Source organism: Salvelinus fontinalis, chromosome 16 (genome assembly GCF_029448725.1).
Source record: "Salvelinus fontinalis isolate EN_2023a chromosome 16, ASM2944872v1, whole genome shotgun sequence".
Classification (NCBI taxonomy): Eukaryota; Metazoa; Chordata; class Actinopteri; order Salmoniformes; family Salmonidae; genus Salvelinus; species Salvelinus fontinalis.
In genome coordinates, this window is record NC_074680.1 from 6,774,822 (window position 1) to 6,786,953 (window position 12,132).

A 12,132-nucleotide genomic window follows, 5' to 3' on the forward strand; every position below is an offset into this window, starting at 1 on the left:
GCCTTTCAATCGGTGACGTCACTTGCTCTGAGACCTTGAAGTAGTGGTTCCCCTTGCTCTGCAAGGCCCGCGGCTTTTGTGGAGCGATGGGTAACGATGCTTCGTGGGTGACTGTTGTTGATTTGTGCAGAGGGTCCCTGGTTCGCGCCCGGGTCGGGGCGAGGGGACGGACGTAAAGTTAAACTGTTAAATTGATGCTGTTGACCCGGATCACTGGTTGCTGCAGAAAAGGAGGAGGTCGAAAGGGGGGTGAGTGTAACGGAGGTGAAATGGCTAGCTAGTTAGCGGTGGTGCGCGCTAATGGCCTTTCAATCGGTGACGTCACTTGCTCTGAGACCTTGAAGTAGTGGTTCCCCTTGCTCTGCAAGGGTCGCGGCTTTTGTGGAGCGATGGGTAACGATGCTTCGTGGGTGACTGTTGTTGATGTGTGCAGAGGGTCCCTAGTTCGCGCCCGGGTCGGGGCGAGGGGACGTACTAAAGTTAGACTGTTACAGTAACATCTGACAAAAAATATCTAAAGACACTGAAGCAGCACACTTTGTGGAAATTAATATTTGTGTCATTCTCAAAACTTTTGGCCACGGCTATACTGTACTGAACTCTACTGTAATGTATGTACTAAACTATACTGTGCTGTGCTGCACAGAACAATGTATTTTTATTTTACTAGGTAAGTTGACTGAGAACACTTAGTTACAGGGGTGAGGATGGGGGATGAATGAGCCAGTTGGAAGCTGGGGATAATGTACTGTACTGAGCTCGCTCTATTGTGCTGTACATTGATGTCCAAACGTGAAACATAGATGTCTATGATTGGTTCAGATTTGGTCATTCAAATAATACCCAGTGTGTAGAATAATACCCAAGTATGCAAAGGAGGATATTGCATATTTATACCTTTATGTACTTATTTAGGATACATCACTATGAAGAGAATAACGTTCATATCCATAATTATGCATTTCTGTGTAGTACAGATCAGGGACCCATGATGAAATTCGGTTACCGCAATTCCGTTACCAGGTGTAAAAAGAACTTCACTTACTGTAGTTTAATATCCAAAAGTGTTTTGTTTTTTGTCAAAGTCAATGTGTCATGTCGTAGAAGTCACTCCATTCTTTCTGTATACATCATTGAATCTTAATTTGGAGCAGATATTTAACAGAGCTTTTGGAAAATGTGGACACAAAACATTTAGGGAGATTTTAGTGAAATTCTGTTACCAAACTTTGCATCTGAACAGTTCTTCCAGAAAAATTGTCAGTGCAAATTGATACAAGTAGTTCTTGTGCATAGAGTTGTATGGTTTGTTAAACTTTGAAATTAATGGTTTTTTTGGGCATTTATTTTAAGTGAAAATTCTGTTACCATGGAATTGCCCCTCTCTGCTCCTTTCTCTTGCTATTCTACCCATCACTGTGTCTCTATCCACCATGCTTTTCATCAATGTCAACTCCAATTGAAAATGAAGTTAAATAACAATGTCAGCTTTTTTCCGGTTACCATTCTATCTAATTTGCAGACCGCTGTTTTTAGACTCAAACCTGCCACTTAGTCTGTCTCAGTACTCAGTCCAGACATCACGCACTAGTCCCCTGTCTCAGAGAATCTGGGCTTAAGGCAGCCACACTCTCTCACACACACACACACACACACACACACAAACACACTCTATCTCAAACACAAACACACACACGCCACCACATACACTCTCTCGCTGTTTCACACACACATACACAGCAACACACACAGGCGCACACACGCACACAACCCCCGCTCCCTTCTACCAGGGTTTCCCCTGAGCTGCCACAACTGGCCTTCACCTTGTGATGTCACCACCACTATGCAGAGACAGAAATCCCAACGGGGGGGCGGGGGGGGGGGGGGGAATACAGACCTGAGTTGTGTGAGTAAATGGAACTTAATTCCATTTTTTTGCAGTTTTCTTTCTATGCGTATTCTGACCGTGAACCGTAAGCATGTGAAGACGTTTGGGGTGGAGATCACAGAAATGGAGTCGAGGCAGAGGCGTCTACAGATACGCTGTATTCTGACCTTGACTTAATTCCGCCACCTTTACACATGAGGGAACTAGGAATAAGGTTGAGCTAGCTATTTTCTCCGATAAGAATGACACCATTATTCATACACTAGAATTTATCATTTAATAAGAGCTATTAGGTAAATGGTTAGTTCTAATCAGTTTGGCGACGGGGATGATGATACTCAAACGCTGAGAAAGGTTGGTGATTGCGTTAGATTATTTTATCTTATGATCACGTTTTTTACCTTTATCTTTCGCATTCATGGAGATGAATGTGAAACCAGTCAAATGGAAGCAAACTGAACATTTGATCAAAACATGACAGGTAAATATTTCGGCCTCTCTTCCACTGTGAAATAGGCTATAAATAGCTGTGCCATTAATCTGAATTGTAATTGTATGGCCTTCTAAATTTGAGGGGATGGAATTTGAAGACCCAAGCTAAATTTGCTACTGTGGAAAGCCTTGCGCAATGATCATCCGAACCTACTGAGTTGATTTGTGCGCTCTAGAAGGTTTTAATTATATACAGTTGAAGTCGGAAGTTTACATACACCTTAGCCAAATTCCCTCTCTTAGGTCAGTTAGGATCACCACTTTATTTTAAGAATGTGAAATGTCAGAATAATAGAGAGAATGATTTATTTAAGCTTTTAGTTCTTTCATCACATTCCCAGTGGGTCAGAAGTTTACATACACTCAATTAGTATTTGGTAGCATTGCCTTTAAATAGTTTAACTTGGGTCAAATGTTTCGGGTAGCCTTCCACAAGCTTCCCACAATAAGTTGGGTTAATTTTGGCCCATTCCTCCTGACAGAGCTGGTGTAACTGAGTCAGGATTGTAGGCCTCCTTGCTCGCATACACTTTTTCAGTTCTGCCCACAAAAATTTCTATAGGATTGAGGTCAGGCCTTTGTGATGGCCACTCCAATACCTTGACTTTGTTGTCTTTAAGCCATTTTGCCACAACTTTGGAAGTATGCTTGGGGTCATTGTCCATTTGGAAGACCCATTTGCGACCAAGCTTTAACTTCCTGACTGATGTCTTGAGATGTTGCTTTAATATATCCACATCATTTTCCCCCTAATGATGCCATCTATTTTGTGAAGTGCACCAGTCCCTCCTGCAGCAAAGCACCCCCACAACATGATGCTGCCACCCCCGTGCTTCACAGTTGGGATGGTGTTCTACTGCTTGCAAGCCTCCCCCTGTCACGTTCCTGACCTGTTTTCTGTTGTTTTTGTATTTGTTTAGTATGGTCAGGGCGTGAGTTGGGGTGGGCAGTCTATGTTATTTGTTTCTTGTTTAGGTTCATGGTTAATTAGCCTTATATGGTTCTCAATCAGGGGCAGGTGTTTGACGTTTCCTCTGATTGAGATCCATATTAAGGTAGGCTGTTCTCACTGTTTGTTTGTGGGTGATTGTCTTCCGTGTCAGTGTTTGTACCACACAGGACTGTTTCGTTTGTCTAGTCTGTTCCTGTTCGTGCGTTCTTCGTTTTTTGTAAGTTCTCATGTTCAGGTCGGTCTACGTCGTTTTTGTTATTTTGTAATTTATTCAAGTGTACTTCGTGTTTCGTCTTGTCTAAATAAATTCATCATGTATTCATCACCCGCTGCATTTTGGTCCGATCCTTGCTCCTCCTCGTACGAGGAGGAGAACGATTTAGACGCCCGTTACACCCCCTTTTTCATCCAAACATAAGGATGGTCATTATGGCCAAACAGTTCTAATTTTTGTTTCATCAGACCAGAGGACATTTCTCCAAATAGTACAATCTTTGTCCCCATGTGCAGTTGCAAACCGTAGTCAGGCTTTTTTATGGCGGTTTTGGAGCAGTGGCTTCTTCCTTGCTGTGCGGCCTTTCAGGTTATGTCGATTATAGGACTTGTTTTACTGTGGAAATAGATACTTTTGTACCTGTTTCCTCCAGCATCTTCACGAGATCCTTTGCTGTTGTTCTGGGATTGATTTGCACTTTTCGCACCAAAGAACTCATCTCCTTCCTGAGCGGTATGACGGCTGCGGGATCCCATGGTGTTTATACTTGCGTACTATTGTTTGTACAGATGAACGTGGTACCTTCAGGCGTTTGGAAATTGCTCCCAAGGATGAACCAGACTTTTTTCTGAGGTCTTGGTTGATTTCTTTTGATTTTCCCAACTCTCAATTGACTCAAATGATGTCAATTAGCCTATCAGAAGCTTCTAAAGCCATGACATCATTTTCTGGAATTTTCCAAGCTGTTTAAAGGCACAGTCTAGTGTATGTAAACTTCTGACACACTGGAGTTGTGATACAGTGAATTATAAGTAAAATAATCTGTCTGTAAACAATTGTTGGAAAAATGACTTGTGTCATGCACAAAGTAGATGTCCTAACCGACTTGCCAAAACTATAGTTTGTTAACAAGAAATTTGTGGAGTGGTTGAAAAACGAGTTTTAATGACTCCAACCTAAGTGTATGTAAACTTCCGACTTCAACTGTATATGCCCGTACTTTTCTCTATTTTTTACAATTTGTATCATGTTTAATGTTAGCCACTATTGGTAGCCACCCTCAGAAATACCCACACACATTTATAACTGTCACTTTAGTCATGGTTTCTTTCAATTTGTAGCCTACATTTTGCATCCTTCCATTTCATTGTTTGTGGAACTTTCTTTCCTTTGACTTGTCCGTGTGGTTGTTGCTGAGGGTCGGTAGCAATATTGGATAATATTTAATTGCAAGTTGTGCAATAATTTGGGACGTGGAGCTCATTTGAATCATTATGGAACACAGACCAAACCCAGCAGTTTAAACCTGGAGCCTGGCGCACTGCTCACGACGACTGGAGTGTTGTCATCACAGTTCCATAATCAGACCAGATTAGGGTAGATTTATAGGACTATTGTTCAACCACTATTGTACACTTTTCTCCCCTTCCAAAATGTAATGGATTGAACAGCTGAATATGGCAACTTTCAGGACGAATTAAACCACTTTATTTATTATTTGCCAATATATTTCATGCGTAATGGCTCTCCAAACCTGTTATTTTTATTATGTAGGTTCATAAATACTTTCCTAACCCTAAATAATCTACAATATCAGATCATTTTTTGATCGAAGAAAAAGAGACGAATATGCATATTTTTATGGCTTTCTTTCATTGATCCCTAATATTCAGAACCTGTTCTCTCGATATACTGTAGGCTATTCTTGTGAATCTGTCAAGAAAATTACAAATAAAGATACACCGTATTTAAAGGGATGGGTTAAGATGTACTGAAACCCCTATTGAATGAAAACTCCATGAGGAAATCTGTTGGCCAACAAGTGGGAAGGTTTTCTTTGTGTGAATCGGCCCCATAGACCCTTATGGCTACCACTGTACACAGATATGCTGCTTTAAAACAAACCATGACCTTCATCGAGCTGTTATACAAAAATGTATAATTGGACAGAATTGAATCGAGAAAATGATTTGCATTTTTTTATTAGGATTAGCTCTGAGATTGAAAGCCATAGTCTCTGCTGGTTCATACTGTAAAGACTGATAGTCCTTCTCTATACATACAGTAGCATGCAGCATCAAAGAATCAAAACGACTTATTTTTCGTTACAAAGTGTGCTTCTCAATGCACAACCACACTGACACTTTATTTGATTAGATTAGCGGGTGTTAACTGGCATGTTGTCATAGAGCAAGACATGACATTCAGCTTCACATCGCTTTAGGCAGGTGTGTGCGCGTGTGTTGCACTTTGGATGCCAGACCAGGGGGAAATAAAGACCGATACAGTAACCGTTTCAACAGAGTTGTGTAGTGAGGGAAAGGTAGACCACTGAGGGAGTGCCTGTGGGATTCCCTTGGCGTCTGTTTCTGCTCTGTGTCAATAATCACTGGGACAAATTGGTTCATTCGAGTTTGGGGAAAAAATTGAATGCGACACAGCCTGTGTGATGGATGACACCCCCTAAGTGGCGTTAGTGTGTCCTAATCCGGCTAAGAGCAATTTGTAATGGATCTGTCTTGTTGGAAGAAAAACAATCACCAAAGATGTTGGATAAAGGAAGATGTCTTACTTATTGAAAGAAATGGTCACAGTTCTGGTCTACTGTAAGGGGTAGCTCTCCCACAGACACCAATGCGACAGCAGCTGGGTCTGATCCACTTAGTTCATTGACTGTATATGAACCAGAAAAAGGGGGCCAGTGAGATGTCTTGCTACCTTTTCAATCTCTGATGTGCACCCCTTTGGGGTCCCAAGGACCGAGTTTGGGAAACCCTGGAGGGGATTGTCATATTTAGGAGGCCTTGACAAATGATTGAATAATTCGTACCATGCTGTATCAATTGTTGTGATTTTTTTTCTTCCAAAGCTCTCCGACACATCTTGGAGGAAAAAGAGTTGAATATAATAAAATCCTTTGGAAACTATAGTTCAATGGTTTTGTACATTTAGGCTGCCACTTGAGACATAACAGAACTGTACAATCTGCACTAAATAGATGTTTGTGGTCAGAGATGCAGGAACATGCCATACAATATACAGCATATTGTAATTTTATTTTAACTAGGCAAGTCGGTTAAGAACAAATTGTTATTTTCAATTACGGCCTAGGGACAGTGAGTTAACGGCCTTGTTCAGGGGCAGAACGACAGATTTTTACCTTGGGGATTCGATCTTGCAACCTTTCGTTTACTAGTCCAACACTCTAACCACTAGGCTACTTGCCGCCCCAATTTGGTGTGATACTTGAGGGTTTCGCTTCCATGGTAGTTATGCTATGAAAGCTTAATATGCAATTACAGCAGACCGATATCTTGATACAGCACATTCAGCACATGTAATAATTTGTCCTTTGTCCTGTCTTGTATCAGTGTAAAGAACTCAATGCATATACAGCCACATTGCGTAGCAACAGTTGAGCATGAGAATAATTATTTCAGCTCAAGGCTGGTACAACGTTTTATTACATAATGGCTAGTGTGTGTGTGTACGTGCGTGGACATGTTTAATTATACTTGTAAATTCCCCACAAGAATAGTAAACAAACAAAAATGTAACCAACTGGGGATGAAAAAGGCTATTTCTAGAGGGTTTAGGGTTAGGGGTTCAAGGTTAGGTTTATGGTTAGGTTTAGGATTAAGGTTAGGTTTTGGGGTTAACTTTTTGGGCGACCCAACCAAATTCACATAGAAATGTGATTTATAGATCTCTCATTGAAAGCAAGTCTAAGAAGCGATAGATCTGTTCTATGTGCGAAATGTCTATGCTTCCTGTTTTATAAGATTTGTTTTTGTGTCTTTTACTTTTGGTTTTGTACACCAGCTTCAAACTGCTGAAAATACAATATTTTTGGTTATGGTAAATATATTCACAGCAGTTTAGATGGTTAAATTATTCTCTACACTATACTTCCTTGTTTTTTCACATAAACTTTAATTAGGCAAGCTAGCATTTTAGGATTTTGAAAGGGAATTCATTGTGTGTACCCACAAGGTTAGTTAAACAAGACTGTGTGCGTGAATGGCTTAAATTGAGAATACATTAATAGTGAAAGTATCCATCCTAATTTTTGTCATACTGTAGATCTAGCCAGCACCTGCCTCTATGGTGGATGCTGTCTTATTGCCAATAGTAATCAAATTCAACCTGGAACAATATCCACTCAGCCCAGTCAATGGAGTAGATGGAGAGGGAAACAAAGCAGAGCACTATTCTCTCCAACCTGCCCTCTGTATGAAAACACTTTGTGGCAAATGTTGGTGGTTTCCAAAGAACCCACTGGGCACAGACGTCAAGTCAACATCTATTCCACGTTGGTTCAACGTAATTTCATTGAATTGACGTGGAAACAACATTGACTCAACCAGTGTGCCCAGTGGGAAAAAAAGACCTAAACAAATGCACATAGGCCTATACATTAACACAATGGCCCTCGACTATGCACAGATCAATTGATACACCACACTCAAAGAAATTGTATTGAATTCTTATGCTTAAACGTAAAGTATCAATCTGGTTTCCTTCAAACCCAAATGCAACATGTACCATGTCTTTTTGAAGGGACATTGATAGACAAATTCAATATCTTTAACGTCATTATATGACACTATAAATGAGTAAAATTGAGGGGAAACGTTTAGGGTTAGAATTAGGGTTAGGTTTAGGATTAAGGTTAGGTTTTGGGGTTAACTTTTTGGCATGATACCTCTGTGCTCTTCTTCTTGTTCTCTTTCCCTTCTTTTTTTAGCATCATACTGAACAAAATTATCTTCAAAGTCTACCAACATTTTATTTGATTAACGTATACAAGCGCAAATGGTGGGCTTTTGGCGCATTACGTAGGCCTATGCATAATTTGCAGTTCAACCAGCCTCCAGGGGATGGCGAAAATACGGTTGGGCGGACCGACCAAGAAGGGGCTGGATGAAATCCGTCTGGAGTCTGACAATAATTGGTCGAGTTGATACGCTCCATTCTGGAGGATGAACCAGCGGACAGAACGAAGTCCCGCTCCGAGGAATCTCTCAGAAATACAGAGGAAAAGAGAAGCTGTATGCCTATAATATAATAGGCTGCATCGTCGGTTAATTAGGTTACATGGACACAAGAGAAGGCTAATTATTTCGGCGGAGGAATATAATTGCATAGCGATAGCCTATTAAGCGGCTTGGAAGCGCACAGTCGCAGCCAGCACCTCTCTTCTCGTCAAATCTGAACGTAGGCTACCCATGTAAAGGGGTTCGTTTTTGCTCAAAGCCTCCAGTTGTTATTATCAATTGTGTTGTCGTGCTTATTGCTGTTGGAATTGCATGTTTCTGAAGAGGTGGTCATTATACGACGTCATTTTGAAGGGATTATATTAGTTTGTAGTCAACGGCTGCGGAGTGCGACTGGATGCACGTCTTGCATCGGGGATTGAAGTGATAGGCTACATCTCAACGGACCGGACTTCAAATTGTGAATAAACAAGACCTTGTCCAGGGCAACGCAACCTCAATCTAAAACCCAATAAATCTGGGCAAAGTCAACTTGTATTTCGGCCGCAGAGGGAGAAACTAAAAACCTGCAGAATGCCTCTTGCACACCTTGCGGAACCCTGGCCCCAAATGGAGCTAGTTACACTGGACTCAGAGGTAAGGACACCATTGAACAGTTTGTTAAAATTACTATTTTCATTCCGCGTGCCAAAAATATCCGTCGGCTAAACTTTTCCATTCTGATTATTGTTGCTCGTGTAAATACATTTGCCAAATGAATTCCCAAAATGCAATAGGTTTTTGACAGGCAATGCAAAACCGGTTGTTCTTTAATCTGGTTGTTAAATTGGGGATGGTGTAATTGCTTGCAAAGCCTGTCGCATGCTTCGTAGTATAAACAGTTCACGCATATATTATGACGATGGTTTGGAGTTCGGCAGGGTTTTTTGTCCTGTGAGTTTGCACACTACATTTTTTTGTTGAGACAAGTCGAAGTTCTGTAGTGCCCCGTCGTCGGTGATTGGTCAACAGTACTAGTAGAAGTGGGAACTATGGATGGGACTCTTCAATTAAGTGTTTGTCATTAAACAAGAGATGACTAGTTTATAGGCAAAAAAAATAAACACTTGAGAACTACTGCACCAAACATTGCTGAAGACCAAAAACGTCAAATCAAGAAATCTGTAATGTTATCTTCGATTAATTCAGACTTTAGAGGAAGTGTTTGCCGCCTGTGTTATTGTTATGTCTCAAGAGGGACACACAGTAATATTGCTGCTTTTCTCTAGTTTCAAGTGAATATATTTTAAGGGCGTATGCGAGGCACGGACGTTCACTAGTATGTGGGCGCCTTTATTGCATTCGCTCTGGAACCGGTTTGCCTTTCTGGGTGTGAGCCAGGTGCCCCGTTTTGGCCGAGGGCGCAATCGGCTAAAGGTGGTGAATAGATGTCTCACTCAGGACTTTAATCGTTTAAAAAAATGGCTGGCTCTCCCATAGGCACCAATGCCATAACAGCTGTGTCTCATCTGCTTAGTTTATTGACTGTATATGAACCAGAAAACATGTCTCTCTTCCGTCTCTTGAGTCGCTCAAAACGAAATGTGACGTAGGTTAAGCACGTGGAGTAATAGGATTCTGTTTTCACATGCAAAAGTGGTTGCTTTTGATAAAGGCATTATCTGCCTTCCAATAAATTTGTTAGAACATTCAAACATATATTTTAGGTAAAATAAATGTTGTACATTTCTTAACAATGCGTAACAGGCTGACCACACAACGCGAGCGTTGCAAAAATAAATTTAGAAATCTTATGTTATTCTATTATTGCACCCACTGCTCGTGCGTGCCAACGAGCGTCTGCGTTGCCAAGGGCTAAAATAGTTATATTTCTGACGCAGATCGCACTGCAAGTCCTGCCTCTCCCATCTCCTCATTGGTTTATAGAAGCAGGTGCCCACGTGCCATCTCCTCATTGGTTATATCCCCTTGGGTGACTGAAAGACGAACGAGGTCAGTGGAGGTAATGCACCTAATTTATGAAAGTTTCCAATCGCAATATAAAGTCAAGAGAAGAAAAAGCCTGGAAGGGAGATGACTAGAAACAATTCGGTTGACTGTTTTATGTGTGGATTAATTGTCAGAGTAGAGGACCTTGTGCATTTCAGGTAAAATAACAACTCAATGTTTATATCCCAGGACAAATTAGCTAGCAACAGCGAGCTAGCTAGCTAAATAGGACACATTAGCTAGCAAGTACAAGCTAGCTAGCTAAATTGCCATAAATGTTTCATGCTTTTTGACCTGTTCCCTAATTAATATAATTGGTTTAGTTTGTTTTGATATTTTAACCTGGGTGTCATGATTGCGTTTGGTGATGGGGGACATAATACATTTATGCACGATTGCGCACGATGGCGCACGTGCACAGCCGGTTTGGGTCCCGTGTAATGCTGCTTTGTTGACGTAGTGGCCGAGCAGTGCAGATTACTGTTCAACTTGAGATTGCGCTCCTCCCTCATCTCTTTTGCGCATTCACGTCACAGGCCATAGCCCGGCGCACTTAATCGAACTCTTTCAATGTAGCCATGTGAATGATACGTAGCTGAAGTGGGATGTGCTGAGTAGCTTATAATTTTGTGTAACTGATTACAATGTTGTATCATGGATTAGTTTGTGTCCCATTTTAACTTTTAAAAGTGTTCCAACTAGCAGTTTATGGGGGGGTGAGAGTCTGGCCATCTTTCCTCGTTGCATGTCCTGGCTTTTGAGTGCATAGTATTTTCAAATTATTTAAATTTTTACCCCTTTCTCCTTAATTTCGTGATATCCAATTAGTTAGTCTCGTCAGCCCATCGCTGCAACTCCCGTATGGACTCGGGAGAGGCGACGGTCGAGGGCCGCGCGTCCTTCGAAACACGACCCTGCCAAGCCACACTGCTTCTTGACACACTGCTCGCTTAAACCGGAAGCCAGTCGCACCAATGTGTCGGAGGAAACACGTCCAACTGGCGACCGTGTCAGCGTGCACTGCGCCTGACCTGCCACAAGGAGTTGCTAGAGCGCAATGGGACAAGGACATCCCGGCCGGGCAAATCCTCCCCTAACCAGGACGACGCTGTGCCAATTGTGCACTGCCTCATGGTTCTCCGTTGCGGCCGGCTGCGACACGACCCGGGATCGAACCTGGATCTGTAGTGACGCCACTGTGCCACTCGGCACCTGAATGTAATTATGTACTATACCACCACAGCATGTCTTCCCTGCACCACGGATCAGGGCAATTTAAATTCGAGTTTTGCTTCTTTACAATTAAATCTCTATTTGCGATGTAAATGGAATGGTCCAGACACTCTTTGCTATTTTACTGGTCTTTGACAAATTTACCCCAACCTGTGATTCACTTAATCCTCTTTGTGCAGTACGGGGACTCGGGCAAAAAACATGATACATTGTGGAAAACCCCCCCACCTAAAATATGTCCTTTTTTAGAACTAATTTAAAAAAAGCTCTCAGTATAGTGTTGCAGGTATGTTGAACACATGAAATTGTCATTCCGAACTTTATCCGCAGTGTTATATTCTATTTGGTTGCGACTTGAGCGATACCT

At 41.7% G+C, this 12,132-nt stretch overlaps 1 protein-coding gene across 1 annotated transcript in view; it reads left to right on the top strand.

The window, feature by feature from the left end:
* The first annotated feature begins 8,458 nt into the window (after window positions 1–8,458).
* Window positions 8,459–12,132, top strand: part of LOC129812577 (ribosomal protein S6 kinase 2 alpha) — a 122,823-nt gene continuing 119,149 nt past the window's right edge. The window contains exon 1 of the mRNA XM_055864246.1: window positions 8,459–9,179. Coding sequence (XP_055720221.1) covers window positions 9,117–9,179 — 63 coding nt within the window. The 5' untranslated portion in view covers window positions 8,459–9,116. The remainder of the gene's footprint in view (window positions 9,180–12,132) is intronic.